The sequence below is a fragment of the Necator americanus genome, chromosome X (genome assembly GCF_031761385.1).
Source record: "Necator americanus strain Aroian chromosome X, whole genome shotgun sequence".
NCBI lineage: Eukaryota > Metazoa > Nematoda > Chromadorea > Rhabditida > Ancylostomatidae > Necator > Necator americanus.
The window spans coordinates 29,332,646-29,358,809 of NC_087376.1; the positions used below are offsets into that span (position 1 = coordinate 29,332,646).

General features: G+C 36.5%; 2 protein-coding genes across 5 annotated transcripts; one reads left to right on the plus strand and one right to left on the minus strand.

The window, feature by feature from the left end:
- Positions 1-2,268: 2,268 nt before the first annotated feature.
- Positions 2,269-14,115, plus strand: RB195_025849 (uncharacterized protein; the record flags this gene model as incomplete). Of its 2 annotated transcripts, XM_064214164.1 has the most annotated exons (18): positions 2,269-2,488; positions 3,348-3,545; positions 5,708-5,837; positions 5,932-6,049; positions 6,127-6,333; positions 6,977-7,051; positions 11,181-11,342; positions 11,412-11,465; positions 11,574-11,703; positions 11,777-11,828; positions 12,026-12,068; positions 12,137-12,302; positions 12,694-12,745; positions 13,284-13,351; positions 13,421-13,551; positions 13,651-13,716; positions 13,773-13,871; positions 13,939-14,115. In XM_064214164.1, the coding sequence occupies 18 exons, from the start codon at positions 2,269-2,271 to the stop codon at positions 14,113-14,115; spliced, it is 2,148 nt and encodes a 715-aa protein (XP_064070045.1). The 2 variants fall into 2 exon arrangements, with proteins under 2 accessions (XP_064070045.1, XP_064070044.1); XM_064214163.1 differs by lacking the exon at positions 12,026-12,068 and having other exon boundaries at positions 11,777-11,883.
- Positions 14,116-14,474: 359 nt separating this feature from the next.
- Positions 14,475-24,025, minus strand: RB195_025850 (uncharacterized protein; the record flags this gene model as incomplete). Of its 3 annotated transcripts, XM_064214167.1 has the most annotated exons (14): positions 14,475-14,619; positions 14,721-14,828; positions 15,252-15,372; positions 15,465-15,522; positions 16,014-16,122; positions 16,446-16,561; positions 17,547-17,624; positions 18,145-18,330; positions 18,459-18,559; positions 19,048-19,180; positions 19,285-19,295; positions 22,927-23,130; positions 23,193-23,479; positions 23,940-24,025. In XM_064214167.1, the coding sequence occupies 14 exons, from the start codon at positions 24,023-24,025 to the stop codon at positions 14,475-14,477; spliced, it is 1,743 nt and encodes a 580-aa protein (XP_064070047.1). The 3 variants fall into 3 exon arrangements, with proteins under 3 accessions (XP_064070047.1, XP_064070046.1, XP_064070048.1); XM_064214166.1 differs by lacking the exon at positions 17,547-17,624; XM_064214165.1 differs by lacking the exons at positions 17,547-17,624; positions 19,285-19,295; positions 23,940-24,025 and adding an exon at positions 22,203-22,293 and having other exon boundaries at positions 22,935-23,130; positions 23,193-23,472.
- Between the last annotated feature and the right edge of the window lie 2,139 nt (positions 24,026-26,164).

Sequence of the window (26,164 nt, forward strand, 5' to 3'; positions counted from 1 at the left end):
ACCCTTTTCCAAATTTTGATTAAACAAATAGTTTTGAGATATGTAGGTTCACATTCTCCTTTAGTAAACACTGATTCACATCAAATTGTTTCTTGAAGGTATTTCAATGGAAAATTTTGCCTTTTATGTGACTCACTTTATAGTCATTCCTCGAAAATCAGGGATGTATAAGGCAAATGTTCGCAGGAAATAAGCAAGTTTGATTCCGGCCTTTTGCCATTTTGTAAACGTAATGGTTTTCTCATTTGATTAGAAAGGAAACTAGTTTTGCACTCTTATTTCTCTAAGACCTTTCAGATTGAATTACTTATAGTCTATAACCACTCCTAGCAATTAAATTGAGTTGAACAGGGATCCAACGATTAGGTTCGAATAGGCAGCAGCACAGTACCCTACTGCCCAAATTCCCACGCTTCGTGAATTGCTCACTTCTATTAGCCGTAAAAAATAGCATCGTAGGAGAAACAGGACTAAACAAAGTTTTTCTACGCATTTTTCTGGACTGCTAAGAAGATTTGACCAATGTCATGGTCATATACGTGAACAACACTATTTTAACTCTATTTTTTATTAGAAATATTCGAAGTCCATCAATTTCTGCCTATGCTGCATTGGAGCTTTTGGCTATACACCCATGTAGCCGAATAGTGGAATCCAAGTTGGAATCCATCCATAATTACCCAATATGTGCGGAAGGAAAGAAGATGGGAGAAAAAAACCGAAATTCTGCTCCTCTACGTTTATAAAAGCAGCGTTTTTTTCAGCTCTACAATTTTTTTCTCGCGTTTTTAACTAAATTGTAGAACACTAGGACAAATATTTTTTTAAGGACACTAGAGAGTACTTTTGAACCATTATATAGTTCACGTTCAATTAAGCTCACTAAAACAATAAAGATAAAGTAAGAAAAGTTAATTAGTTTTAATGTGTAATGTGCATAATAATATTTATGTAATTAATATTATATGTAAGCGAAATTAAACGAGGCAATCTCTAGCTGAAAAGGGGACTATCAACAGTCACGAGACCGGATAAAAATTAATTTTGCTTGTTTCATCTAAAACTCTTTCTCAAAAAGGGGTAAATGCGAAAAAGAAAAGGTCTAGAAATAAATGAAAATAGCTGTAATATTTGCTTTTCAATGTTTCCACTTTTGCTTTGCTAGGTTTTTCTTAAAAGGACTCCTTATAATGCTTTTGAGGATATTAAATTCGCTGGCTCAATAACTAGCCGATTTTGCTCTACTTGGACCGTAATGCTTATGGACAGTCGCATTGTACAAAAATAAGATTGCTAAATTAATGAATCACAGAACCTGATCATTCACAACACGATTTTTTAGGAACGGAGTTTAAAGGAATGAATCCGTTCTTTCGAGTCGTGCCTTTCCGACCTACTGTAATTTGCTGTCACTGTTCCCGATGATGTTGAAGATTTCCGTTTTTCGTCATAGTTTCTTTGCCACAACATCCGCAAGTCTGGATTTGGCTCATGTCAATTTTCCTTTCTGGATTTTTTTCCCCATTCTTCATACGATAACTTCTTTTTGGTTTTGCATTCCACATGTTCTCCTTCGTCGCTCTGAAATTCCCGTTTCATCGTCTTTTTATAAGCATTCAACGCGGTTGCTGTGTAGTGCGCTCATTCTTTCTGACGTCTTTCCGTCAGTGGACAGCGTCCGCTCCATGGTTGCTTCGAGTTTTCCCACGTTTCCCATGTTTTTCCTTTTCTTCCTTCTTTTCTTTTTTTCATCTCTATAAAATTGCGTATTAAAGTAAAACGAGCAAGGTTCAGATCAGTTGATGTTAAATTCTTTGGAATTACCCTTTTGAAATCCGGAAAATACCATATCTTCACAGTGGATTTTTCGCTAGACTGCAACTATGGCATCATCACCTCAGCTGCACTAATTGCGTACTAGTTTTACGGTTCGCATTGTATTTGTTTAGCTAGCTGTTTTCTACGATAGCGTTTAACAAAAAAACCGGTACAACGGCAGTAGTAATAGGCGCATATAGGATGATCCCTACCTAGTATAGTCCATGCACATCATAATCGGTCGGGATTCCGGTGCATGAGTCATCTGGCCAACACCTGCTGGCCTCAAATAACTCGACTTTCACCAACCTCCTGTCATCGGCTTCTCTCATTTCGGATCCGCCTCTGATTATGCTGTAACGGTGAAGGTGGTGGTTCAACACGAAACTTGCATACTTATGCAAGACAGCTAGTCATTCTATAAATACGTTCGGATGACTTCATTCCAACATGGATAATTTATTCACGATTTGTTTTTTATTGCTTTTAATCACTGTACAGTATTATTGTAAGAGTATTAGTTTGACTAGTTTTCTGAATGCCGTTACTCTACGGGCTGAAAATTTGACAATATCCTTATCGGATGTTGAGCTACATAATGGTATCCTTTCATTCGATGGAGTTAAAGTGGAAGGGAAAGGAGTTCGGTACAACGGAGCTAAACGAACAGGTAAATAACATCGTGTTTTAATCGTAAAAGATGACAATGTTCTTTAAATTCTGTTGTTTAAATTACTTGTTCTTTACGATCCATATCCGAGCGTATTTTTATAGAAAAATCCTCAAGATTGTAGGGTCAAGTTGGGCAGAAGTTCAACACCATTCCGTTTACGCATGTCACAATTAAACATTTTTCTTTTTTTTATAAAGCGGCTAGTCCAAGATCAGCTTTTTGTCGCGGCAAAGACTTCTTCTGGAACATTTCCACTCCTCTTAAAATTTGGAAAATAAACTCGCACCTCTTTAGACCCTGGTTATTGGTAATACTTCATACCGACGAAAAAAATCAGACTAAATGTTTCGATTGAAATTTAGCTGTTGTCGTAAAATATTGGATCGAAGTCACTTAAAGTTCTATTTGTTTGTAAATATCTGGTTCCTCTTTTGCACTAACGGAAATATTGAAAATATTGGAAATATTTAACTCAGCATTTCTTAACTATTTAATGATTTGTGCCTTAAGCGAAAAAAAAATTGAAAACTACCTTTTTCAGTTTTTTTTCAGTTTGTCTTTTTTCTGCCTAGATCTATATCACTCATTTATAAGTCCACATGTGCCGCCGAAGTAGCCCGCAAGTGGCGACCACCTCTGAGTTGTGCTTTATACTTCAATTTGATACGAAGTTTCAAACAATGTAGAAGCGATTTCACTGGACCACGAAATGAGAAAAATTAGGCGCAATTTTCGAAATAGCAACAAATTTTAGAAAGCAGAATAGGAGTAGCCCTCAGAAGATTTCAAAAAATACGGAGCATCCTTGCAAAAATAACATGTAGTGATCTTTACTAATACGTGGTTCTTAATCCAGAAACTCTACTCGATCAAGAGATACGTATTGTTGAATATCCGGAATTGGTCAATTCAATTGATCGTACAGTGGATCCATGTGATGATTTTTATTCATTTGTATGCAATGGTTGGATTCAATCTCATCCCATTCCTCAAAATCAATATCAAACTACTCAAACGGAAATTCTCAAAGATAAACTTACAAAACAAATGAGAGGTGAGTGTCAACTTGAAGTATTTTTCCCTTAACTCTTCTATTTCCACCAATCAGATGTTATATCAACCGAAGAAACTGACCACTTATTGAGCCTTTATTGCCTTGCTGATTTCGTAAGGATATGTGGTCCTGCACCGAAAAGTTGAGACATATTTACTTTCCAATTTTCCTTGTTACAGCTCATTAGTTTTATTTGATATATAATACTATTCACTGCTCTCCAAACATCTTTCGTTCCTTTTGATCACTGTACGTTATGCTTTATTCTTGTTTTCTGGAACGAATTGAAATTCACTGCGATCCACAATAATTTCGTCAATTACTTCAACTTAGATTTTTGCAACCATCTCCCTCAGGAATTTCCCTCTAGCTGCACTTAGTCACTAGCCAAAAACTGGTTCCGTCCTCTTTTCTCCTCTTTTTTAAAATCTTGACTCATTTTTGAAATTTTCTCCTCCATCTTGCCCTCAATTTTCGGCTCTCAAAACCAAGTAGTTGCATTTACTCATATTGTTCGTGATGTCATATCCATCCATAATTCCGACACATTTAACGCTTTGGTAACGATATTTCCTTCCTGGTGCAGCTCGATAAATGAGATAGAAATAGGACAATTTTTCCGAGTATATTCTTCCAGGTTTTATGCCTCCTAGGAATCCATGCTAACTAGCTTGCCCTCTCACATAAAATAAACATTAAATCGCTAACAAAAGTGCAGAGTTTAACAGTTTGTTCTGAGAAGAGGAAAGACCGTTTTCTCGCATCAAGGGAATCCCATATTAACCTTTTTCCTGGAAAGAAAAATGTTACAAACATTGACCTATTGAAGAAATACTGACCTGAATATATTCTTTCATCTGGACATTTTCTGTTTTCTTTTCTTTATTCTTTTCCTTATGACGAGAGATCAAAGTTCAAATGACAAGGTTTCTCATCCTTGAGTTTAATACCTTTTATTTTCTTCCAATAAACCAAGTTATACCGAATCTAATCGCTGAAAAACGCTATGTTTTAATTCAAATATACACGATTCTATATTTGAGAGTCTCAAAATAATAAGAATGAATTAACAAACAAACAAATAAAATAATAATAAATAATAAAAAGAATATAGTGACATAATATGGCTAAAAAATTCATTATACGTAGTTCTTCCAACCACATACTTTATTTTTGATAAATTTCAAAGACTAACACATAAGTCATGCATATCAACGCCCTCAGGCAATAGTCCCGGTCTGGAAAAAAAACTTCCTGAAAGGTTTTGTCGCTTTTCAACTGTCCTAAGTGCTGCTCTTAAATTAAAAAAAAAAACTTTTTTTTCATTGTGGTTTTGATTTACACTACAATTTTTTATTTATATTTTTTAGAAACAAATCATGTAGAGCCGAGCTCTGTCTCAAGTATTCTCTTGAGCAAAGTTTCATTTGCAGTGGTGCTAAGACTAAATTTAGAAAAAAAAAATCAACGAGACCAAAGACTTTTCTCGAAAATTTGCTTCGTAAAACCTTCGCTTGAATTTCTCACGACAAAACAAGTACACGGAAATTGCTCTTTTCTCTCTCTCTCTAAACCCTCATCACCTCATTTTTGGCATTAGCTCAGAACAATTTTAGCGAATGAAGATTGGCAGTAAGTAGTTCTTAGACAAACATCTGTTCAACAAAACAACATGTGCAACATGTTTGCAGGATTCGGAGAATGTCATCAAGTAAAAGTAATGTCTACAAGAAGTACATTTGTCAGGATTACAATTGAGTCAGGAGGATACGAGGAATACTGCATCAAATTCAAGTACTTAACGGTGAAATATCACAGTAAAATGAAAGATTCGCTGGGAAAGGAAAACAAGTCACTAGTATTTGTGGACAATGTTTTCTATTTCACTCTGGTGTTGTAAATTCCAATAAGAAACTCCGGATCTCTGTGATTTTTCTTTCCTCTCTTTCAAGAAATAAAGTTGAACTAGTTCAAATCCCTCAAATCAAGCAACTATGAGGACTTTCAACAAATTCATAATTAAAAGCAAAAATAGATATGTTCATTGATCTCGGGCGATATTATGTGGGAAAAATCACACAATATTCCAATAATCCATCCCATACTCATGAACATAACGAGCGATAGATACCTTTGACACCTTATGACATTTTTTTTTACAGAAATATTTTCTGCTCCCGCTCAGAAATCATCAAGAGTAGATGCCCTCATGAAAACTTTTTATCAAAAATGTGTCCACAATGCGTACTCAGAAAGCACAGATGGATATCGATTGCTATTCGCTAAGCTGAGGTGGAATCCATTATTTTTTTTTTCAAGAAATGGCACTCATATTTGTGAAAAAATAATAATGTGTTAATGAAACTAAAAAAAAATTTTTTTGCAGAGAACTTCGGCAAGTAAATTCGATCACTGATTGGCTACTAGTTATGAGGACGGAAAGACTGTTTCATGAACTCACAGTGTCTGCTGATGAGCATAATTCTACAAGAAATACATTACAAGTTAGATTAATCTATATCATTTTACCATTTTTTAATTTATGATGTATTTTATTTTTTCCCCAATGAGAAATTTTCAGATAGTCCCTGTGGCGTCCATGTTATCAGCGCAAATTTATTTCGATCCTGCATATTCGCAAGAGTTTTTAGCTTCGAGGGATGTGTTATTTAGAATGCTGGCAATCATCGCAGCAGAGGATCATATGATGGAATTCGTATCCAGAAATATTCTGGAACACGCTAGACGGGTGGAATCATTGATCAGAGTTGATCAAACGGTGGCTAAGGTATCTAGGGAACGGATATAATAATCATTAACATTTCAAAATTCACGTAGTACTAAAGGGACTTTAAAAACTAGAAATATATCGGCATCCATTATAAAAGTCTCCTACGAGGATAGATACGCTCGCACTGGTTCATTGAGGGATATTTATTACAAGAATGTTCTACATATAGTCACAAGAGAAAGATTCAAGTTCGAAATTTCGTTACATACTTCACTTTCGTTCTGAATTTCGTTCTGAAAATATCCTGAATTTCTTTTCTCTGATTCATTCAAACATTTCTGCCACATTTGATCTTGTTAAACCTATGCCCTCTCATAAATCATTTCTCTCACCCTATCCATAGTTCCCTGTATACTCTCTCGGTCCACACTTTTTTGCTTAGTTTGGAACGAGGACAAGGTTCTATAATTATATACAAGTTAATGGGACCAATTATTGGTAGGTAATTTTCTGATTAGTCACCTCATTCCCGGAAAATTGTACCATAGTGGTACCATAACGGATCTAGTTTTGATGTAGACAAAAAAAAACTACAAGTTTCTTAGTTGTGAACTTTTGAAGGAAACCCCATTTATATTGACATAATTTTGTTTTTTTTTTCGCAGCACTCAGTACTCTTTTGCTATTTTTACTGTTGCAGATAAATGAAGAAACGGAATTCAATACCGATTCAATAGCTGTCACTATTGGAGAGCTCCAAGAAACACTAAGATCGGTATGATTATCTATAACTTGATTCTAAAAAGTCATCCTAGCAGAGAACAGGATGGAAATTGTTCGACTGGTCTTTTTAACGTGAAAAATCAGATGGTTTTAACAATCAACTACACAATTCAATTAGCTAGTTGGTATTTTTTGAGGACTACTTTTTGCTTTTACCCACTTACCTAAAAATACTTTAGAATATCTACATTTCAACGTGCTTCCTCACCACGTGATTTCCTCATGGGTCACTATACAAAAGAATCTTTCAAACTTTACATGGAGAAAAAGAAATGAATCAAAAAATTGTGTTCACGTGAATAGAACAAAGAGTACTTAAGCAAACAGGTGTGTTGTTAACCACGGTGAGATCATGAATGCTTTCAATCCACCTATTCAAAAAAAAAAAATGGAAAGACGATCCTAGCCGAGAACATGTTTGAGGTCATAAGTGCTCCTAGGAGACGTTACGAGAATAACAGAATCAATCAAGGGAAAGGCTAATTTGGGCAGACTTTTGAATAGAATTTCCTATCATTTAATTTTTTCCTAACAATCAAACAACAACACTTATATGTTGTATATAAATAGTAAGAACAGTAATGTTTCACCTAGTCTTCTTCAAACGCTTTTTAAAGGATTGAAATACATCATTTTAAGCCGCACTGCGTGCTAAACGTTTATTATTTTCTTCAAAACATGAATATCAATCCTAAACGAGGTTTCCTCTATACCTCAGAAACAGCGAATGATCGCATTTGTTGTGAACATCTTTCCAAATGTTTAAATCTCTCGTTCAAAAATCGTTTGTTGCCAAGAAAACATGCAGGTGTCATTCACACTATCGAAACGAGACGTCTTCATCCAATGAACACATATACGAAACTGGAGAAGAACTGTTCTTAGGAACATTCGACAATAGCGGAGTTGGTGGAGCTGGTGGTGTGTCCTCGTCAAAACGAGTATTGCAAAGAATTCTTCCGACTCTTTCGAACTATTTACAACCTGAAATCGGACGTCTGGGATGGGACGATCCGGTCCAACGCTTGCTTTGACAATCATCGTCGCTTACGGTCCAACATCAAGTCATGGACAAGATGAAGTCGAGACTTCGTATATGGACATAGAGAAGTTCTACAGGATAGACCATGCCTTCTACAAGCTCATTGTTGGTAACTTCAACACCAAGATTGGCCCAGAAGAAGGCCTGGGGAACTTCACATCGGGATTTACGGCATACAATGGAACGAACAAGAGGAGAGGCTTCCGGAGTTTGTCATCGCGACTAAGTCCACACATGGGAAGTCGTAATTTCAGATCCCTTCCTCTTTACGCTAGACATGGGACACTCCGTGGAAGGTACCATTCTGAAATTGACCAAATCGTCGTCACTAAACGTTTTCATCGATGTTGTGCCAAAGTTCTATACGGGATCCAAGCATCGCCTTCTTTGAGGAAGATTTTCTTTCACACGGAGTGGAGAGAAAGTCGCTAAGTTCACAGAGCGAACTCAAAGAACCATCATCGACTTGTAGCTCTTCGCTTCGCTTGTCGGCTGGATAACGAAGAATATGAGTGGTTTGTAAAACATTTTCACGACTGTACGAGGAAAGCGAAGAGTTTCAAAACCACCAAGAGACTCTTGTCTCCGGAAACTCTAGAGCTAATAGTCCAGCGTGGAGCTGCACGAGCTGGACGCAACTACGATTTCAGGTCCGACCTCGCGAGGCGTTGCAGACATGCGATAAAAGAAGACCTCGAAGAGGGAAGAGGAGATGTATTGGCTGAAGCAGTAGAGGGGAGTAAGGACATTCGCTACGCCTGTCGGAATTTTGCCAATCGTAAAACAAAAAGATTGCTCTCCGGAACCTACATGGAACAACTACAGCGAGAAGGAGGACGGAGAAAGTCATTCACGACTTCTACTTGAATTTCTGGAACAGCCACGATCACTTACCTCTTCAGCACCTGAAGGAAGATGAACATGTCATTTCAGAGGTCCTGCTCCTGGGGATCCGACACGAGAACATGTCGGTGAAGAATCGTACTTCACCCGGTCCCGACAGAATCAAGCCTGAACATCTGAATAACCTACCATCAGTCCTCACTACACTGGCGAGGCTCTTCACTCGTTATCTCTCAGAATACAAGTTTCAAAGCAATGGAAAATCCACAAAACCGTCCTGTTGTCTAAGAAAGGAGATCCACAGTGACATGGAAAACTAGAAAAAAAGAGATAAGCAAGAGTAATCCTAAAAGCATAGAAAGAACATCAGATAAAGGAGAGCCATGCGAGCAAGCAGGATCTCGAAAAGTGTTCGGTACAGTTTACCGCGTACACAGGTTTTCAAAACTCACAGAAGTATCGCGAGAGTACAACATGCTCCTATGTGTCATTTTTATCGAATTGAAGAAAGCCTTCGATTTAGCTGAGAATAAAGCGGTCATGAAGACCTTGGACAACAAAAGAGTCCCTGCTCTATACATAAAGATGCTCCGTGAGTTGTAGCAACTTCACGACAAAAATTTCTCCATTCAACAATGATGTCATAGTCGACGTGAAGAGAGGGGTCCGACAGGGTGTTTCAATCTCACCTAAAATATTCAGTTCCACTCTCGGGAACGCGACGCAAGGATTGGAACGGGGTAACATGGCAGTGAAAGCTGACGTCCGACATTTACAGTGCCTTGGTTTCGCTGATTACATCGTTCTGATCGGTCATCTCCTGAACCTGCAAAATTCGTGTTCGTGCGCAACGGATGGATCCTCGATGATGCACCAGTCACGCTCAATGGAATTAACATATCCGAATGCTCCAGCTACATTTAACTGAGCCGAAAGATGAATATGAAGAACGACGTGACCCCGAGCTGAGCTGGAGGAAGCGAGCTTCTTGGGGAGCGTATAAGAGCATCGGGGTGGAGTGAAGAAGACCAGGAACAACCGGCTCCGTGCTCACCTTTTCAGCACTATAGTACTCTCTGCGTCCGTCTATCTTTCAGAAACTTGGGCAACTCCCAACCAAGAAGGAAATGCGGTGGGCGTCATTGAACGTTCAATCAAAGGAATGATGCTAGGAGTATCCCGTTTTACGCAAATGAGGGACGGATTTTGAAGTTCTGTCCTACGTCAACGATCCAAGATTAGAGACGCACCAGCATTTCCAAAGGAAAGCAAAATAAGGTGGGGCGGACATGTGATGCGCTTCAACGACAACCGTTGGACTAGAGCCGTCAGCAACTAGGTTCCACGGGATATTAAGCGCACTATAGGAAGACCGGCGACTCTACTGTCAGACTTCTTCACAAATTCGTTTAAAGAAAAACTTGATGCTCTTTCTGTTCCAAGGAATTGCGCGACTCTAGCAGACGAAGGAGATAAATTGAACGATTACTGGCGCCAGCTCTATCAGTTCGAACAACAACGGGAGTCAAAGGGATCAAGGTGAAGAAAACTTCATGTCTTGTTTAGTATGCTGCTTATGAAACCATAGTTTAATCATTGAAAAAAATTCCGACTCCCTTCCAGTGACAAATTTCTCAGCGATTCCGATAAAGCAACAACAAAAACAAACAAAACAAATAGCAGCTGCATAGTGCTGATATGGAACGTCAATACAGGGGAAACGAGGAATCACAAACAAATAAACAAAACACCCACCATATAAGACCAGTAGAAATACAGGAATAAAAAAGAACTACAAGAACTAAATGACAACCACACGTGGTTGTAATGAAGGCAATGAGTAAATGCATCCAGAGGGTCGCGGTTTTTTTTTTGCGCCATCTCTACGGGCGGCTTAGTGCAGAACTCAAATAGTTCTCCTCAATTTATGATCTCAACTTTGATCTGCTCCAATAATTAATTTACCAAGGGCACTACGTTCTACAAAATCTCAAGTAAAATAGGTTAGGTGATTTTTTTTCTCTACGTCACGTTCAGAAAAATCTAACTTGGAGATAATCATTTGACGTTAGAATTTCTTCCAAAGTCAGATTGGAGCGAATCACTCCAATCCAAAAAATTTTCGATGATAATCACACAATTTTCTCTTTTTCCTGAAAGTTTTCATACTATCTGCAGCCAACCATTCGTTTTCAACAATTCCTTATATTTACATATAAAACAATTTTTACTACAGGTCGACTGGATTCGCTACATTTCCGCATTCATACCACGACGTCTTCAGTATAGGTTAGCAAAGAGGCAGGTCCGATTGTCACAAATCCTCACCATTCGAAGATTGGAAGAGTTTCTTTTAAACATAGATCCACAAACACTTTCGGATTACCTTGATTGGAAGGTTAGTTGGATTTATTCCAAGAACTTGGAGAAAAATAACGACATAGATCCTACATACCCAGTTTTGCAGGTCATCTTTCACTTCAGTGAATTTCTTGGCGAGAAGTTTCAAATGCTTATGGAGGTGATTTGGGGTTCTTCTTAAGTGTTTCCACATGAAAATCAAACCTACTAGGATTTCTTTCGGATTAACTATTTTTTTCTTCTCATAAATTATCTCTAAAATATTCAGGAGTTCACTGCGCAAGTATACGGAGTGCAGGGCAGAGATCGAACGGATGAGTGTGTCGCTTTAACATTGACTATGTTCCATGATTTAGCAGGAAAACAGTACCTGGAGCAACATTTCAACTTTGACAGCGGTATTTGTTTTTAATTTCTTTTCCATATAAACAATGAATACTTTTTAATGACCTAGTTTAACCTTTTTTGCAGTTTTCAACGTAAAAGAGCTAATCGAAGACGTCAGAAGTGCTTTTCTGGAAATGTTAAGTGAAAACGAATGGATGGACGAGAAGACAAAAAATCGAGCGAGAATAAAGGTACGTATGAAATAATATTTGTAAATAATTAAGAAGAAAAACTCTTAGGAACCTAAATGGTGACACAATTTTTGATATGATAGCTAAAACTTAAATAATAATTTCATGCAAACGCTATTCGTGACTTTATCGCCTATGACAGAACGATTTTTAATGAAACGATCAGAAACAGTAAATATGCCGAGGTATGTTCACACTTCAAAATATCCAAAATGAAGCGAATATTTTGTAAATTACAAACTCAACAATTCAGCTCAATTTTAATGCGGAAAACAATTATTATGATATCGTAATGACCATGGAACTATGGCTCCAGAAACGTGCGTTTCTAAAGTTGGAAAAGTTGAACACTCGTGACACATTCGACACCTCCGTGGTAGATGTGAACGCATTTTATGACGGAAGTCAAAATCATATTGGTAGGTAAATGTGGGCACACATATAAGTGCGGGAATACTTCCCGGAAAGGTGTACCAGGAATGAGCGTCAGCATTATTTCATAACCAAGGAGGATAACGGCAATAGAGGGCAGATTTTTGGAATATTTCTCAAGAAAAAACGAAGCGTTGTTATCTGTGCACTTCTCTGTGGAAATATATCTCTCTTTTTTATTTTTCATTTCCTCTTCAAAGACGGTGCAACCGATTTTCGTATACTTTTGCTCAATTTCTTTTGTCCAGCTTTTCTCATTCATCACTTAGCTTAAAACTCCGTGCTCCTACTTTTTTCGTCTCAGGAAACATCTCTTGGGGAACTATTCTCGCACGAACGAATTTGAAAATTTTATTTCATCAATTTTGTTGTTTTAAGCTATCATGGCTGGCATGTTACAATCACCATTTTTCAATGTTTCTCTGCCCAGGTAAGAAACTACTAACATAGTTTTCCTTATAATTTTAATAATTTTCCTCCAATGTAAGAGAAGATACTTGTGAAATTCGAATTTTTCCTCCAATGTAAAACAGAATGCTTGTGAAAAGCCACGAAAATGTAGTTGAAGAGCTGTTTTTTTTTACTATCTACTATAGACCTCTGATTTCATTTTGTCTTCGAGTGACGGTGTAATCAATTTTTAGCGTAGTAGCGCTCATATTCCCGGATATGAGTTTCCTACATGAAAAAAAACGTGAAAGAGGAGAGGATTTAGCTGTTAACGTGAAAGTTTTATTCTTCACTCGGTCCTTCTCAACTCAATAACGTTATTATACCGATACTATGGGCACCAAAGCCGTGATTTCCAATAGGAACAATTTACGCATGCGCATCTGCGACCTTGCCGCGCCGCATGTCGAGCATGCGTTGCGGCAGCGCGGTACAACATAATTGTTAGCGCCTTTAGACTGATTAGTAAAATTACAACCAGGTTGTCGCTCATTGTTAAATATCGGTACAAATTTCAGGATTATGAACTATGGAGCTATTGGTGTGGTTGCTGGGCATGAAATTACGCATGGATTTGATGACAGCGGTACTACACACATCTGAATTGTTTTATAACAAAATTCCATAGTTCAATCACTACAAAACGACTTTAAAGGTGCATCATACGATGAAGTGGGGAACAAAAATAATTGGTGGGACGATCAAACGTATAAAAATTTCGAATGGAAAAAACAATGCTTCGATGACCAATACGGAAGTATTTTTGTGGGCGACCTTAACGTACGGGTGAGCATGTCCAGTGACTTTAAATCCACATGCGCTTTAAAAGAAAACTAAAAAGCCTAAAACTTTATCATCCTAATTGACCAATAACAACGGCATTAGATTGACGGTAGACGAACTGAAGGCGAAAACATTGCTGACAATGGTGGAATGCGAGCAGCGATAAAGGTTTGCTAAATTGTACTGTAATTTTTGAGAGATATTTATGAAATTTATAAATTTAGGCAGCTGCTCGGCTCGCATCTCGTTCCAATGATCCATTCACCGTTGCTGGATTAGAAGATTTCACCCAAATGCAGTATTTCTTCATGAACTACGCTTTTGTGCGTCAAAATTTCCAATTTACACGAAATCTCGAAAGATTTTATTGGATTTTTCTTTGTGTTCTAGATTTGGTGTGGAAGTACTCGTCGTGCTACATTACTGAACAAGCTTGCCACTGATGTACATCCTCCGGATATGTACAGGGTGAACGTGGTATTGTCTAATCAACCAGAATTCGCAAAAGCATTCGAATGTCATCCAGGTTCACCAATGAATCCACCAAATACTTGTAAATTATGGTGAGAACTAGTCAAAAAAAGGACTAATCAGAGAATATACGAAAATTATCCGCCTCCAGTCATATTTTGCTCAAGGATTAGGAAATCGTTTAGTCATTAAGGGATTAAAACCACGATTACCGGATGGATTTTTGAAGCAATCCTTAAATCGGAGAATTTAGATAGCTAGTCATTAGAGAAGTTTGAGACACTTTCAAAATATAATGTTAACATCAGTGTATAAGTCCTGTTGTATTGACATGTCAGCAATAATTATAAAATTTTTATAAACAACGTGTATTAATTCCTTCTTTATCTGCAAACTATAGATAGATACAATCAAATTTTCACCAGTATTAATGTAAGAGAATCATCAAAAAGTATCTAGATACATCTTAGTTCACGATTTTTTACAGAACGTGAAATAAAACGTTGAATTTGAAAAAAGTCCGTAATTTCACTCGTATAATAATGTCGATCATAGTAGTAAGCGTCGGCAAGCAAAACATTCACCACTGATTGATCGTACCTGTAAACATCCGGTAATGTTTATACGTGAAATAGTCCTGTGAACATCCTGAGACTAATCCTAAGGAGTTTCAAAAGAAAAAAACCATAAAACGGACTAACCTGTGACAATGAGCAAAAGAGGAATATCGATCACCATTAGTGAATTCACAAGTATTCGGAATTATTCGTGTTCCCATGCAATTTTCTTCCAATGCGCATAATACACTCCTGTAATTTAAGGAGTGTTTTACGTACAACTAGAACTCTTAACAAAACATCCCGTACACGGAGGCTAAGACAAATTTCCAATGGATACGTGACAATAGGGACTGGAGAAAACTAATTCTAACACAATAAATCCACATTGTTCAGCACCACACTCATTTTTTTCGCCAATGTAGATTGCCTACTTTCTCACTTAAAAATGAATATCAACGTTTGGTCAGAGAAACTTATGTTTAAGTGGATGCACGCGACGCATCCGTTCGCCCATCTGCAGTCAATGTGCTTGAAAACTACCCGATAAAATCACAAAAAAAAACAAACTTTCTCCAGTGCATCTAATGACTTGCGCTATTTCTGCGTGCATACAGCATAATATATATATATATATATATATTATAGTTTACATTAAAAAAAACACATTCTCACCATTTCACAATTTTTTCCATAGTTTCGCGAGTTCTCATAGCAAGTACTAATCCAGCTTCATACATTTTTGCTTTCGGCTTTCGTAATTCTTCGAAGAAGACGGGGAAATATGAATATAACGCTGAAATACCGATAATAAAATATGTCTAAGAAGAGCAATAAAAAAAAACAACAGTATTTAATCATAGGGATCGAAAGGCAAACAAAACTTGCATGGATCAGTAGCTGCATAGATTCCATGGCCTGTGAAGCTATGCAATAGATAAGTGGACTGAAAAATAAATAATTATTTGTGGTGGTTTGTTAAAGGTCTATTTTTGAAGGCTAAAGGGGGAAATGAGGTGGTCCATCTGAATATTACAAATCAAACGAAAAAGAACCTGATTCCGTAATGAAATCGAACGAAAAATTGCAGAAACGTGAATTCAGTACTAATCAATATTTCTTACTTACCTAATCAATATTTCATTATAAAATTTTCTTCAAAAAAAAAACAAATGAGAATACTTGAAGTCAAGGCAAACCGATGAAGAGGAATATTTGAAGAATTCAATACATAAGAAAAAATAATAGATTATAAATGTTTTCAAATTTTTCAGGTTACTTAGTGTTACCTGTACTAAACAAAAAAGGTATTGTTGGTATTGTTACTCAAAATCGTTCCTCTATCCTAAATACTACTTCATTCAATCTCAAAACTAGTATTTCCAAAGTTCGTGGATTCAACATAGTGTAGAATTTAAAAATTAGAAAATTCGCTACCTTCATACATTCCTGTAGGTTAGCTGTCCACTGAATAGTGTCCCATGGAGGAGTAATTCGCCGCTGAATTTCGCGTGTATCCCGTTCTTCCACGGAAGGAACGGGGAAACTAAACATCTCCGAATTAGACAAGAAATGTAAAAGTAGTTCATATGAGTATACAATAGTTATACTGCTTGTATTTGAACTTTTATTTTAAACACCTGAACCTATAATAACGTATGAGATTCGTCATAGTCAACTTTTTATGTTTTTATTCCCATCATAAGAACGGATATCATCCAGAGATCTCAAATGAGACTAGCAAAAAAAATTCCACGCCAAACTAACCAGTTCAGCTAACAAAATTAGCCCCTCTACCGATTTTTCGTACATTTCAAAAAGGATCCAATAGAATGAGGATGGAAAGTAAAAAAAAAACTGAAAATCTACCTAATTCGAGGCTTCTGACGGCATTTTAACAAGGCATAAATATGTCGTAGATCACCTTTTCTTACGATAACAGATGTATCCATGTACCATATAACTCCAAAATCTCTGAGGGCTTCCTAAAATAACATCGGAATCATTACAAACCACAACATGGTCTCATATCTCATGGATAACTTGGGAATACTTAATCGGAAGGTGTAGGATGCCAATCATCTGTTAATGCATGCATGAATTGCCGAATAAGTCTCTCTCTACTAGCTTTATCCTATTCCTTTTATCCTAGTCTTTCCGGAAGTTCTCATCGTAGGTGCGACAGGGAGGAGCCGGACCCTCCTCAGGTGAAGGGAGTCCAGCTTATGGGGTGCAACTCAGGTGATGAGGATTCTTTCCCAACCGTTTAAAAGTTAAGGGTTCCTTCCGCCCACCGACGATCCAATGGTGATGTGGGTCCCTTCCAAAAATAAATAGTGTCCTTTCGCCAAGCGTCCGGAAGTGAATAGGGTCGGAGCACCGGCTCCGGCTATTGCATCTGTGGCTCTCATTTAATTATGCAGCTCGTCAGAGTCCTTATGCATAAGTGCATCTTCATAGTGCAACAAGAATAAAAAGCTATAAAAAACAGAAAAAAATGTATGTAAAAAATAAATGACTTTCCCAATATAGAAATCTATAATATTACTTAGAAATGTATACTGGTCTTAGATGTAGTCATACAAACAACCAAACATCTTCACGTTGTTGTGTGACCTCCGAAAATATCCTCATTAATAAATGCAGTTCATCAACATCGTGAAATAGTTTAACAAAGATAATTTCTATTTGTGTACTGGTACAATTCATATTATATATTTGTGTTTTTCCTACGTTATATATCCTTTGCATTAGATCCCATATTTTCTATAATTGTCAACTTGTACATTTCATATTTGTTAGTTTTGGTTGGTTTGAACCACCCATTCATAACAAACTACCAGATCTTTCGTAATTGGTGAAATACAGTAATACAATAAATCTAGTGAGATATCGAGTACTGTACTGCTAGCATCAAAGCCTCCACCGGAGGTCACATTGATGAGAAGGGACGTGTAAAAGCCGCAGTACACCAAGTCCGAAATAAATCGCAACGCATCTGTTGTCACACGGATACTGTGTTACTGTTACTGTGGCGGATTTATATTCCTTACAAAACATGATTAATTTTTAAAATTAATTAAGGAACCTTTCAACTCTAAAAATTTAAAACAAGAAACATGAAGGGAAAAGTTAGTGCTTTCAAAAGTGATTTTTTTAAGTTGTTAGAAATAGAACACTTCCAAAGAGAAATCCCCAAAAAAGAAACTATAGACGTGTCAAAACGACATGAAAATTGGTGGATTTCGCATGCGGTTACGATAGATGCGGGACCCTCACTAGTAGGACTTTGGAGATGAGTAAAGGTCCCACCGTGGCACTTCAAACGCAACTTCTTATTCAGTTCCACCCCGCTTGATCCTACCCTAAGGTCCTATTAAGGTTTAAGAAGATTTCGCTGGAATAAGAATCTCAAGTGATTGAGGGAAACTTGAAGGGCAATTCACTTTACGAAGGTCCATTCTCTTTATGGAGTTACGGATAAAGGCGAATCACTGGAGACTGGAGTTTTTAGCGACCCAAATTTACAAAAGAATATTGAGCGATTTAGAACGGAAGGTAGACTTACTGCGATCACAATTGGTTTCCATCGAAACGTGTGTAGTTGTCGAAAATAACTAGGATAATCCTCAAAATTAAAGCGACGATACTCCACATGACACCATCTTTTTACTCGTACAACACCTTTCTTTGATAAGCCAATGTCATAAACGACAATGTTTGCAGTTTTATAAAATGCTCGAATGCTGGCAACCTAAACGAAAAGCTCCTGAAGCTGCTTAATTAAAGAGCCAGACGAAAGATGAAGGATAATGGGAAGGCTCTACTTACTTACGCTCGGTAAACTTAGCCTCACAAATTGAGTCAGAAACAAAAACGTACCATTCGTTTACCTTCCATAAAATGTGATTGTGAAAATGCTGTGATAAATACTGGATTCAAATCATCGCTAATATTTGTGGATGAGAAAATGTCTAGTAATCCTGAAAATGTGCGAGATTTCGATGATTTAATTGAATTTGTCAACGTTTGCTCAGCGGGACAATATTGGCGTGTGGAACACTAGCGACTAGAGAGTCTTCTCGTTACGGCAGCGTCTTCAGAAATTGGGGAGAAAAATTTAATTAGGTTTTTGTTAGCGTTAATGTTAGAAAGGAATGCTATAGAAAGGTTTTTTTCGGGCCAATATACTCAACAAACGCAATAAAGCCGCCAAAACACATTTTCCATACATTTAAGAAACGGACAAGATAAGGACATCGAATAAAACGTAGTCCATGTTACTAAGACATTTTCAGATTGAAAAGTATCCTTGGATCTTTTCGGAGAATTGATGTTAACGTATAATAAGAGGAAAATCATCTTCAGAAAAGTCTTTCTTTTTTTGTGGGGGGGAGGGATAACCATGGACATAACAGATAACAGCATGAAATAGTTAGGAAAAATAATTAGACTAAACTGAAAACGTCACCTAAATGTCTCAAATGTTCCAAATGATCACAGGAGAACTTTCGACCACGAACAGATGAGTTACCTATTGACCTATAGCAAAAATCATGAAGTCTTCCAGAAGAATCTATACACGAACATTCGTCAATCTTCAACTGAAAAAAAAACTTTGACTAGAAAGAAATGAATCAGCTGACGTGGTCGATATGGGAAAAAGTGGTAGTCGGAGGTTTGCTGATAAGACAAAAAAAAAACTTACGAAAATATTCACTAGAAAATAGCGGAAAATAATGAAGAAGAACAAGAGTAGTGTAATTAAACGAGCAGCGCGTAATTGAGAGGCACTTAATCCATGGAAATATATTAATGGGTGCTTTTCCTTGAGCATTATTCACATCCTGAAAAAAGGAAAAATTCTAATATTGGCGGGAGCACAGTAGTGGACTGAAAATATGGAATAGATGTGAAGGCGGGGCATGAGGTGGTCCACGTAGTCGGTTGAGGAAAATTCGAGTGATGTGAGTGTTATTAGCGTCAACGGGGACTATTCCAAAACATTACAGCTGTGTAATGGTCATTTGGTCGTACGAGAATAAGGACAGTTGCTATCAGAGAGTTGTAAACACATTTCAAATCTCCACACATTCCTACGGACAGATGAAACTAATTACCTGTCCTTTCCAGAATCACATTAACACCTTCAACATTCAATCAAAGAACTTACTCTCGAATTGAGGGAAAATTTTCATTTCATCAAGACAAACAAGAAATCTGAAAGAAAATTAAATTAATTTTTGTTAATTTTTTTTTAAATCTTTAACTTCATGACAGTATCTTCAAGGCTCCCGTGCATCCCTAAGTCAGCAACAATTACGAAATTACTACAAATACCATAATCTCAAGAAACTCAAAGACTTGTTCAGGAGCAGAAAAGAAGCAAATTTAAGAATTAACAAATTTACTCATACGATTACTTTGCTACTCTCTAGAAATAAAACATCCTTGAACTTTTTCAAGGTTGATGTTTACTTCTACATTTAAAAATTGTACTAGTGTTACTACGAGGTACAAATAAATCTTGCTTAGCAATTTTATTGAGTATATTGAAGCCATTCTAACACTGTTCTGCCACCTTCACTTCAGGATCTTCACTTCACTTTTAGCTAATTCAATAAACAAAAGTTGACGTAATCTGCTCTATAAATTGCTAGATCCGGAGCAATCATGATCATGATCCCGACAAAACAAAAATTCTATCAAGCTCACGGTACAAAAGCTTGTCTCATGGATGAAGAAAAAAACGTGACTTTAGACATGATTGTGATTACGTCTGCATCTGGTTAAATTAGATTTGTAAACAATTAAACAAAACATTAGGAATATCAAAATAATAACAGGAAAAAAGAGAAGTATTTATCTTTAACTATTTATCCGTTTTTGAAAAGCTTTATGAGAATAAAGAATTCTTTATCAGAGATGAGATTTTTTTTTCAATGATTTGCAAAGAATCCATGATAACACACCCGATCAATTCCAAGAAACATCCAAATCCCAGAAATTCCAAAAATTCATTCAATCCAAAATAAAATGAGTCAGATGTAAAGAATGTGCTGATTTGAGGAGAATGATAATATACAACTCATACTCTAAGGAAGAACTCAATTTGTAGTTAGCTGTTCGAATTTCGAACAATTTTTCTTTCGAATGGAATCGTTTATTCGAATATTCAGCATTCATATACATAGCAGGGGACTGTGGTTTTAATGTAAAATGTTAAAAAATCGTTTATTCTATATTGTTCTCATAGTAACTCGTATTGTTTTCATAGTAACTTACTTGTAGTTACACAGTATATACCGTGGAAATGAAAAAATAGTTTGAGTACATATTTCATATAATAATAGAGAGCTTAATTTTATTCCCAAAAAATACTTTGTCAAAATCGGACTTTCTAATAAAAATAGTTGAGTATATAGATTAATACCAAAAAGGGTCACATAAGACGAAGTTATATAATTTCACGTAGAAATCAAAATCAGATTAAAAAAATTATGTATTCTATAACTGCATGTTATATTTATTTTAATTCCCTTGGTTCTTTCATTCGAAAGTTTCCCAGCATAATCCTTTTCTTTATCTATTTTATCCACAAAAAAAATGTATACCGGAGTGAACCGCAAACTTCAAACACCCACTTCAGATGAATAAAAATGAATGGATGGAGGAACTTCATTGAGTGAGACCCATTGTTTGCCTCAATACTAGTTATGAGGAATGAGAGCGTAATTTCTCAATCTTTCTATAGTACATAAGCATTCAATTTTAATGTTTATGTAACTCAAAACGTCTCATTCCTTTTGTTATTTTTTTTCTCAAAATGAATACTATACAGAGAACAGGAATCGCTCTAATCGTAGACACATCCAGAAATCGATGTGTTTCCCATAAATACGACGTGAAGCTTGATCGTAGTTCATTATTCTTACTCCTATTCACATTGTAATTAAATTATCAAACATTGTATGAAAATGTTGCCAGTCAGCGGTAGAGCTACGCGTAATTGGCTTCGGCCCCCCGTGCCATCAATTTTGAGTGCGAATTGAGTTAACGAAGGAAATTGGAACGTGGACAGACCGAATTAACTATCTGATTATCTAGCTTTCCTTGACATCCATCTATTTACGATTCAATAAGTAAACGAGTATCAAAATGTTGATGTCATGACAATAATGTGGGTGCGGACATTCCCTTGGTGAAGATTGTGTCGATTTTTGACGATTATTTTTATAGAAAAAATCCTTAGTTGAGTTAGATGGGAATTTAAAAGCGCAAATGAATAGAGAAAATGTTTAATTTCTCCTGATAAGCTTTATTACATTGAAAATAAGAATAGTGGATGTTCTAGAAGGTCTTTTAGAAATTAGAATATAAAATAAATTTTCTCGCTATATAAAGACACAAAACTACTACGGTTAAAAGAATGGCAAAATACTGGATGTCGGGTTGCTTATTTTTTACGGACAATCGCGCCATATGTCTCTTATTTTCGGGGAATAAACATAAAGAAAGTCAAATAAAAGACCCAATTTTTCCTTGAAAGGGAAACAAGTGCAATTTGAAGAAACACTGGCACATTGTCAATCAGTGTTAGCTAAAGAAGAATGTGAACCTACGTACCTCAAAATCATTCGTTGTGTGTCTGGATTTCGGGAATGAAGTTAGCGCATACGTCAAGCGTTTTGGACCAAACAGTTGAATGTTAGTCGTCCTGAATAGAAGAACATTACTCAAAAGTACATAGATTTGTGAAAAAGAGCAAAAAAAGAGCCAAAAAAGCACATAAATATAGCAGACATTTCTGGAAAGAAAAACGACTAACATTTGAAAGTTTATGGAGATTGTACAAGAAATCAAACAAATTCAACGTGCATAAAGTTCACTACTGTTGGTGTTGGTTGGGGAAGTGAGACCACCAACTTTGAATTACCAACTCATAGAAAACTTAAAGATTATTCTGCAACAGCGTACATATACACAAAATACGATCCAAGAGGTAAAAGGAATAAAATCGGATTCCCACTTTCTTAAATTTCATACTTCGCTTTAAACTTTATTAAAGACACTCCATAATAACGAAAGACAAATGCAATAACGGCAAGAGATCTGCCCACAAATTGTTGTACTTACATTGAAAAATCCTAGAATATCCATGAAAGTTTACAACTTCTATATTCTATGAAAACAAGATAATTCATCGCTAAATAACTTCTCATATTTAAATTAATTCCAGAACAAAAAGAACACTGGAATATTCACAGCAGAAATATCTCAACAGCATATCGTACGATGAACAGCACCTATTTCGTACGCTGAAACTTCATCCTGAAAGATTTCTTCATACCAATCAACTTTTTGTGGACGTTTCCTCCCACACGTTCTATAAGCGAACGTTTTTTGGTTGTTTTCTTCAATTTCTGCTTCACCACTTTCTTGTAGATAGTGAGCCATCTCCAGGAAACTCTGAACTTCTTCCCCATCTTCTTCTTAGAAAAACCATGGTGGATCTCATTGAAATCGTTTCTGGGTTCGTTTAATTTCTCGACTGCTAAAGAATCGAAATCTATTGTCAACATTCAACGTACCAAGTAAATAACCTAATTCACTCACTTTCAGGGATCCTCACAGGTTCCGCTGGCAGAAAACTGTAATAAGGCTGGATAGTTTCCCCTTCAGGAAGGTAAGGGGAATAGGAGGAAAAGGGCTTCTCACCAGGAAGACAAGAGGATTTAACTTTTCTCGCATACAACAAGCGACCATATTCCGTTAGTGTGAATGCTGAATTGTTGTGAATCTTTTCGACCTGGCAAACAAGGCACCGATCCTCATGAAACGGCTGACGTCCACTACAAAATACTTGCCCATAACTTTCCGGAGGTTCATCACTCATTTTAACCCTAAAATACATAAATTAACTCAAATACACACTGACTGCCACAGCACCTATAGGAAACAAAAAAGACTTTGATGGGAAAAAAAACACCGGCCGAACTAAACGAACTGTATCATTTGAACAAGTTAAAGGTCGCGTTGGTGGTAAATTTTCCTCACAGGACTCACTCCATATGTTGATCAATAAAATTCTATGATACGATTATGTCTACACACCACCTCTAGGGAATTTTTTATGGTTTAGTAAAGTTTTTTCATTGTTCTAGTGTGTTTCTTTTGTTATTTTTTCATCTTCTACGTGACAGATTGAAATATTTTTAGTATGTGTGGTGTGAGTTTTCTTACTGCCAGCGTGATGTTGATGTATGACCACCAAAGTGGGCCATTTAAAAAAAAGTGTTCGAATTTTGCTCTCTATATTAAGCTTGGGTCAATTCCTTTGTATCTGGGATCTGAGAGAATTACCTGATTTCCCATAAAGGTACTGTTACTGATGGTTTTCTTGCGGTCACGGGGAAATGGGGATGTTTTTTCTCCCTAGCGGGTTCCATTGCACTTTTTTCTTGGAAGGACGCCAGTTTTTCAACAAAAAAAAATGAGGGCGGGGAAACTACATAATTTACCGTGAAGTTACAAGTGCTCGAAGTAACAATTGTATATAAGGCTCTAATAATTTATAATGGCGATTAATGACTGAGCATTTGCTCACAATCGGCTGGTATCTACCGGCCTTCGAGGCAACTTCGAGGTTCACAACCGCCTATGAGTTTTAACAAGGTTAGGTTGGACACTCTAATTTCACTTTAACACTCTAATTCCCGATATTGTTTTCTAGTTACACTTTCATCGATTTCTTTTTTCCCGTGAGTTTTTTTTCCTTCCAGCTTTCCTAGGATATCAACTAACTCTCGAGGAAGACCGAAATGTAATAGTAGAAGAATTTGCATTCGCCGGTATCTTTTCAATCATCCTCACTTCTAACAAGTTTTACTGGATATCGTAAAAAAAATAATATTTTAATACTTTCAAATCAGAATAAAGATCAATAACAATCTTGGTTCTGCTTAAAAAGTAGTACACAATCAAGATTCAAAGAAGGTCGAACTTGGAAGTTTCAAATCCTGAGAACTGAAACACCAAAGCGGAATGGAGGTGCATCATTGATTAGTCATTTTGTGGGATCCATAGATTTAACACTGGGGAGCACCAAGATTTTCGAGTGATAGGTGGTCCAGTGAATCTGAAAATGAGAAGCTGTGGTTAATGCGAAAGCTACGTTGTTTGAGAGGGTAGAGGGAAACTTCTTTCCAACGATAAGTGAGGATCTCAATCCACTGAACACCACTGCAGTCCAAATGGTCTCCATAGATTCTATCCGAAAAGTGGATGTGCGAGAGTGTCCGACTGCCCTTTTTTCCATCCATAGCCATTTTTACATGATGTTTCGCTAATGTAAATTAAACTGTACTACTCAGGGTTTTCAATACAGTGTTGTAACTTTTGTATTCAGGAAAAATGAGGTTGTCGCTACTTTTCCTTCTACCTCGCTACACAACGATTTCACCAGAAATTCTTTTCGTTATAGTCAAATAGAGTAACAACGTCAATTTTCCTGAACATAAAGGTCACAAAACCTCCTCTGAGACAGCGTGGTTTTTAAATTTTAGTTCCTCAAACTTCTAAAAATTCTTGTAATCTTTGTATTCAGGAAAAATGGGGTTTCTGCCACTTTTTTTAGCCTCATAGAAATTTCACCGGAAATTTCTTTGGGTGTGTAGTCAAAAATGGATCGATGTTGACCTCAGGATCTATCGAACGCTTATCCACACGGATTCAATTGGGTACCAGGTGCATTTGTACTAATTTTTCTTCCTAATTTTTCTCCTTCGATACATTTTCTGTATAGGTACCAGTATTATCATCTGCAGATTGGTTAATAATTTTCATTTTTTATTGCATTAGCAATCGATTTCGGTTCAGTAATTAAGTTTCTTTTTTCCTACGAAATTCATATACTCAAATTTTTTTACTCAGATATTTTGGGAACACCATGAGTCCATTGACTTAGCTACTTGTTTTTTCCACTCTACAGTTTCGAATTTTTGCTAAAACTTATTTATTTTTGTTCACTGGGAGGTAATAGTATAAATGAGTATTGGCACAATTAAACTTTACAAAAATAATTCTCAAATATATTATTGAATGAGTAACATGGATATCGTAGATCCATATTGATCTCAACATCATAATTGTCAAGGATTTGTGCGACTTCATCGCTTTCGAAACCTATCAATTTCTTCGGTAACTATTACATAAAGGAAGGACACAAGAGGAAATGATCCTCGAATCCATATGGTAATTGAAAACAGGATATCTCAATTTGTAAATGAATACGAGTATTTGTAAATGACCAACCATCCACAATTTAACAATTGTTCTATCAGTAGAGTCACTACACTCGTTCTGGATTTTTGTTTACCGTCTGTCTCTCGCTTTTCTATGGATCATTGAGCTTTTTAATATGAATTTTATTCTTTTTTTCATGAGATACACGATGAGGTTATAGCACAAGTAAGTGACATAATCAACAATGATTACATACAAATACAAGTTATATGCAAATTTCGGTAAACATTACATTTGCTGGAACATCTCCCGGGATTGTTTGTACTCTCGTAAAAAGAGACACC